We start from the raw sequence: 6,405 nt of genomic DNA on the forward strand, positions 1-6,405 counted from the left end.
CAACACAATAATGTTTAAAGCTTGAATTCAGTGAAAACAACATAATACCGCTGTGCAAACGACATCACTTACAAGAGCGCTGATGAAACTGGATATTTTTAGTACTATACGCCAAAAATCTTGCGCCATTTGATCTGTTTCACAGACGGGATCCTAGTTGGGTGTTTGTTGCTAAGGGACGAACTATTATCCGCGCAATAATATATAAGTATTCAAAATGTTTTGATTGCATTAACATCTACTTTCTATTTACTTTTAACTGAATTGGATAGATATCTGTTCGAGAATAGATAACATATGTAAAGAACATCCCTTTAAATAGGGAACTATGTTACAGTCGGAGTCATATGAAGAGTGAAAAGTGTGTTGTTGGGTTACTTCCGCTGTCAATGTAAACCACCACAGAATTTTTCCAGTTATTTATTTCTGCAACAACCTATACAGAAAGGATGGCCTCCCAAACATGGGATATACCAGATTTTGGTGTAGAAAGAAAAGGGTCATTATTTCTCCGCTCAAATGATATGAATTATGGGAGGGCCACACTCACCTCAAACTGGTAAGACATTGAAAAGTTGCTATCCTCATCCTTTGTGTTGTTTTTATTCATTATGCTTGAAGGGGGATTATGTAGTTTCGGGTAAATTGAGGGTCCTAATCAATTTGGATTGAAGTAGTTGAAACATCACTTTGTTTATCTGATACACTGTGTATCAAACTAAGTGTTAATACATAACATAGAGACAAGTCTCATTTTCATACTATTAAAAATTGACAACAGACTGTGGCCTGTAGGGTCACTCTCGATCTGTGTACCTTCGAAATGTACCCAGGGTACAAATCGATATATTAAATTGTACCCAGACTTCAGGAACCATGTCGTTTTGTACCCTGCCCATATCTATTTGTACCCATGTTGTTTTTTCTCTGCGGGAAACTTTTACGACATCAATCCTCTATTGATCGTAAAGTATTTGCAAGTTCTTTTTGTCTTACACGTGCAGGAGTGGACATGATGGACAATGCTGTAAACCGGATGTGTATGAGTTTACAACATAGCCTGTCGCGACATTTCGGAAATCTGGTTACAAATAGATATGGACAGGGTATAAAACGACATGGTTGCCGAAGTGTGGGTACAGTTTAATATATCAATTTGTACCCAGGGTACATTTCGATGGTACCCAGATCTGACACTATCAGTCAGACTGTGGGGTATAATCCAAGAGCCCAATCTTTAACTACATGTATTTACAATTGTTCTAAACGAGTAAAAGATATGATAATTTGTGTTTTCAATCAGATTTTCACCAAAAGTCATCATGTCTAAGAGGTTAGTAAGTTAACTTGGAAAACAACTAAATTTTCCAAACGGTCATTAGTGTAGCCAAGAGCTATTGTCAGTGCTAACAGATTCACCAAAACAAAGATTTATCAATAATATAAAAAGATGTATGTCCAAAGGGTATATTTTTCATACAAGTAGAATTGTTCCTGGTGAGTGGACAATGCACTGCCTGTAGTTTCCTGCCGCTGATCAACTTAGGCTTAGGCTTTATAGTGTATACATACCTGTGTTGGTAAATGGAAATATACAACATAAATGGTCTCTTGCCGAGCCAATAAGTTGTGTTTCTTTCCACAGATGGGCTTCAATAGGAGCTGGGTGTTTCGCTCTATGTAAATACCTTGTGTTTTTACTCATCCTCCAAAGCTTACAAACCTTATGTGTGGCCGATGACTCTTTTTTATCTTGACAGGCATCAAGCCAGGGAAGCTGAACCCAAAGACTATGACATCAGCAAAAATCCTGAGAGAGACTTGTGTAAAGCCACATACAGGAGGATCGGAGACGTAACAGATGGGGTAAGTCATTAAACCACAGATAGTCTTTTGTTTGTGGTTAGACATCACTTAATTTGTTTAGGGTTGACAGGATTGGTTTACTTCATCTCAACATGCCCAAACAGCCGGGGATGATGCTCATTACACCATTTTAACAGGATGATGTGATCTAGCAGCGTAAAACATGTAATCAACTAACAAACAAAAAACAGTATTATGAGACCTTTGAAATGAAAACTTGGTAAATTTAATTCACATGTTTATATTTTTTTATAATTCATCTTATTTAAACCTGTTCACGGCATCTGTGGACATTACCTGTTGACTGAAGTGATTCCAGTTAAGCATTAATGTTTGTACTTAACTGACATAAGAACGTGAAAATACTACTTTAGGAGGCTTATAGTGGGGAAGTCTAGTGGAACAGTGAGTGAGTAGGGTTTAATGCGGATTTGCAGTTTTATCATTGTGTGTCATTTATGTGGGGGAAAGCCCTAATTGATGAAACCCACATTGGTGAAACCCACGAGCATGGGTATGGTGTTGACAAACCTAGAAACATTATCAGGGCGACCATGATTCAAACCCTAGATAATACATATCTGGCATGCCCAAGGGATGCAAGTCTGCACTTTGAATTGTAGCACCTTCGATGACTGGGCCCCTCATGCACTCTAGGTGGTAAGAAAATAGGCTTGTCATAGTCATGCTTAAGACACAGGTTCAATTCCCCAAATTGGTAAAATGTTTAAAGCCTGTTCCTTGTGTCAAGATGTTGATGAAATATTGTTAAAAGCAGTGTAAAACAATACTCACCAGCCAGTTTTCATGCATACCGGCATGTACCCGTCGTGTAATGATTTCTAGATCTATGCTTGATTTTTCAGTCCCTGCCTATGACAACTTACCAGGACCATGCACAACAGATTAACCTGAGGAAGAACTTTGAAGAGAGGGAAACCCGCAAACCAATGATAACAATGGAGACACTAGAACACGCTCACATTGACAGGTAATTAGACAAGATGATGAAGCTACATGTATGTACTTTGTAAGGGACCCATGAAGATCCGGTCAGAATAGGTCTTCAGCAACCCATGCTTGCCATAAAAGACGACTATGCTTGTTCAAAGAGGCAACTAACGGGATCAGGTGGTCAGGCTCACTGTCTTGGTTGATGCATGTCATCGCATCCCAATTGCGTTGATTGATTCTCATGATGTCCATCACTGGACTGCCTAGTCTAGACTCAATTATTTGCATGTGGCTGGAATATTGCTGAGTGCGGTGTAAAACAACAAACAAACTTTGTGAGGTAGTCTGAGTGAGTTAGGGTTTAACACCACTTTGAACAGAATTCGAGTTATATCACAGCATGTCAGCTTAATGTGGGAGGAGAGCTTGAACTGACGCAGGTCTTGGCTGGCATATACCATGTACACTCACTGCCAAAAGTATCGCGAATATCATATATGTTGGTTAATATATGAAGACTTACTCATATTCAAGAGTTTTTAGATTGGTTCCTCATAGAAACGTACAGACCGGTATGTTGTGTGAACCAATGCTTATGAATGCATCACATGTAACGTCATCCATGACTGGAGATGCACCATTAGGCTCGTGTAAGATTAGTGTGTAAAGTTTGGAATCATATGCAGCATATCGTGCTAAGAATAAAATCACTCTGTGGTAACACTTGACGGATTGTTAGTGTTCTCATTAATCTCTTCTTACCGTACATACTACTCTATACGTTACTATGGTTTGCGTTTCTTTTGGTGGTTAGTATAGAATAGAGGTGAGGTGACATGGGGTTTAACATCGCATCCAAGATTATTGCACTTATATAGCGACGTGCATGTACGTGTTTGTCTGGCTGCTTGTACTAGTTCGGACTGATGCCGATTTAAAGTGCTAGCTCACTGAGATACCGTGCCGCAGTTTAACATGAATACCCCACTCAGACACAGTATACTGACTCCGAGCCGACCAGTCCTTGTTTTAGCCCCTTAATGCTGAGCGCCAGACAGGGTAACAACAAGTACTATCTTTTAACGTCTTTTGGGGTATAGAATAGAAGTTATGTATAGATGGGTATATGTCATATTAGAATGGAGATAGTAAACACTGGATAATTAAGGATGAGATTTTTTTGCCCCGTTTGTGATCCTCAGGTTCAGCATCAAACCTTTACTCTTGGGTTTGTAATCGTATAGATCTTGATTATCAGTCAGATTGTTTTCACTAGGCGCTCCATTGTGTTTTAAGCAAATACAAGTGATATGAGTGATGGAATCTGTTTGGTTTGTCTTGGTTGTTTCTTTAATGTCGCACTCAGCAATATTCCAGTTATATGAAGGTGGTCTGTAAATAATTGAGTCTGGACCAGACAATCCAGTGATTGATAACATGAGCAGCGATCCACACAATTGAGGTATGATGACATGCATCAACAAAGTCAACGAGCCTTACCACCCGATCCCATTAGTCACACCTTTTGACAAGCATGGGTTGGTGAAGACCAATTCTAACCCGGATCTTCACAGATCTGTTTTGTCAATAGGAGGGATATTAAACGTAACAGCTACTGGTGGCACTACGATCGAGCCTGGAAATTCTTTTATAGTCAGTTAACTAACTTGCCTTGGGAAGATGACATTAAGACAAGATGATAAAGCTGAAGTACTGTTTAAAGTGGCACTGCCTCCACTTCACTCACTCTAATGCCTGAAGAGCACACTTCACGATAACCATCAGTTAATTATTTCTGAATGCTCATTTGTTGCATGTCTAGGGACACTGGCACACCGAAGGAAGGATTTGGTTCTGTCCTTCCTCTTCATGACCCAGAACACAAGAAGATGTACATGGAAACCACACACAAGGCAGATTTCGGAGCACCATTTCCTTATGAACCTGCACCGGTATGTGAATGCAATTATTCCAGATACATCAAAATTTACCATGGCGGCACTGGAGCCCAGTTAACTAAAAGTGCAGGATTATTGTTCCTTGGCTGTGCCAGGATCCTGGGTTCTATTTGTCCCATATTTGTCATCATATGATTATAATTTAGAAGAAACATATTTTGTAATGATTAAGTCATTTAATGGGGGCAAAATTGAGTATGATGCTGAATTTGGATTCTGCCAAATTGTGTTTTTATAAATCATAGGACCAAGTGATATTAGTGTTAACTATTATGGCAATTAGATCATCTATCGATAAAAAATTAAATACAAGTGTATGTAATGGTGTAAAAATACTATTTTCTGCTTGTGTATACCTGAGGTCTCAAGCCAGTGTTTTGTTGATTCAAATCTGCTAAATAGGTTTTTAGTTGAGCTACTACTATTCACTTCCATTTTTGATAGAAACGTTTCCTAAACACATGTAATATATCATGTTTTCAGGTATTGAGATATGTATTGTATCCCAATGAAGTACACTTTTACAGCTCAAGTTATGACTATGGCAACTTCAATTATCTAACAAAGACTTTTTCATAATTGTAGCGCTTAGATTGGTTGTGGAACGGGAACCTGAACACCTTATGGGGAAGTCATACCATGTTGAAACCATTGTCTCTTCAATTATATTCTTCAACTGCATCACCTCAATATACTTTAACAGGAGAGGCCTCCAGATTTTGAAGATCTATCTCCAGCATACAGAAAGTGCAACTCCCAGTTTACAGACAAGGTCGACTACCGGCGTCTTGGACGCAACACATGGCAAGATGAGAGCGGAATCTACAGCAACACCCACTACAAGAGACAAGTGTACAAACCTACCAACACCATTCCAAGTACAGTACAGCTGGAGTAGTGTCAGCATCACATGTGTGTGCTAATGTATATATGAAACATATTTACACAAAACCTCTTGTTTGTCTAAGTCAACACTACAGCTCTATCATGTAGAGATATACTCTCCTCACCAAGGGGTTGTATTGAATTATCTGTTTATATTACATAGGTGTATTTGGGTCATCTGGTGCAAGTTTGCATAGGATAAATGTTATAGTCATGAAATGTCTGAAATGTTTAAATTGATGAAGATGAAAATCTTGCATATTTACGTGACTCAGTGAGTCAGCACAACCTTTTAGGAATGTCTATCACCATAGTTTAATTTTACTTGATCACTTTCCGACCGTGTTTTACTAAAGACATTGATTTTGGGAGGTCTCTAGAAGCAAAATAGAATTCTTTTTAAATTTAAATGTGTTGCAGATATGAAGATGTTTGTTGAGGAATGTATATAAATAAATGCAAAATTCTACTTTCATTTACTTTGTTTTCAATAATACTTTGTTTCCTCCGTGACTGAATGACCAGTATAACTTCATTTAGAAAGGTCTGAGAGCATGTAAAACAGCCAGCATGAAGTGAGCGAGTGTGTGTGGTTTAACACGTATTCAAACAATACACATCAGGGTGTGTGAGGAAAGCAAGAAGTGATGCAGGTCCTAGGCGTTTACCACCCTGGTGAAACCCATGATCTCAGTACTCTGGTTTGCCAGCCATATCCCCCAATCAACCCTTTTTGAGTAAC

At 38.8% G+C, this 6,405-nt stretch overlaps 1 protein-coding gene across 1 annotated transcript; it reads left to right on the top strand.

Moving 5' to 3' along the window:
- The first annotated feature begins 340 nt into the window (after positions 1-340).
- LOC124138838 (protein CFAP95-like) lies at positions 341-6,132 on the top strand. Its single transcript, XM_046505721.2, has 5 exons — positions 341-559; positions 1,761-1,866; positions 2,733-2,857; positions 4,643-4,772; positions 5,482-6,132. Exons 1-5 carry the CDS (start codon positions 450-452, stop codon positions 5,674-5,676), a joined length of 666 nt encoding a protein of 221 aa, XP_046361677.1. The 5' UTR covers positions 341-449; the 3' UTR covers positions 5,677-6,132.
- The last annotated feature ends 273 nt before the right edge of the window (positions 6,133-6,405 follow it).

Source organism: Haliotis rufescens, unplaced genomic scaffold (assembly GCF_023055435.1).
Source record: "Haliotis rufescens isolate VD_foot unplaced genomic scaffold, xgHalRufe1.0.p SCAF_2, whole genome shotgun sequence".
NCBI lineage: Eukaryota > Metazoa > Mollusca > Gastropoda > Lepetellida > Haliotidae > Haliotis > Haliotis rufescens.

Bases quoted from the DNA above. Each gene is read 5' to 3' on its own strand.
- LOC124138838 (XM_046505721.2), top strand. From the start codon at position 450: ATGGCCTCCCAAACATGGGATATACCAGATTTTGGTGTAGAAAGAAAA. The intron at 1,867-2,732 runs GTAAGTCATTAA...TTGATTTTTCAG, and splicing joins TCGGAGACGTAACAGATGGG to TCCCTGCCTATGACAACTTA. The intron at 2,858-4,642 runs GTAATTAGACAA...TTGCATGTCTAG, and splicing joins GAACACGCTCACATTGACAG to GGACACTGGCACACCGAAGG.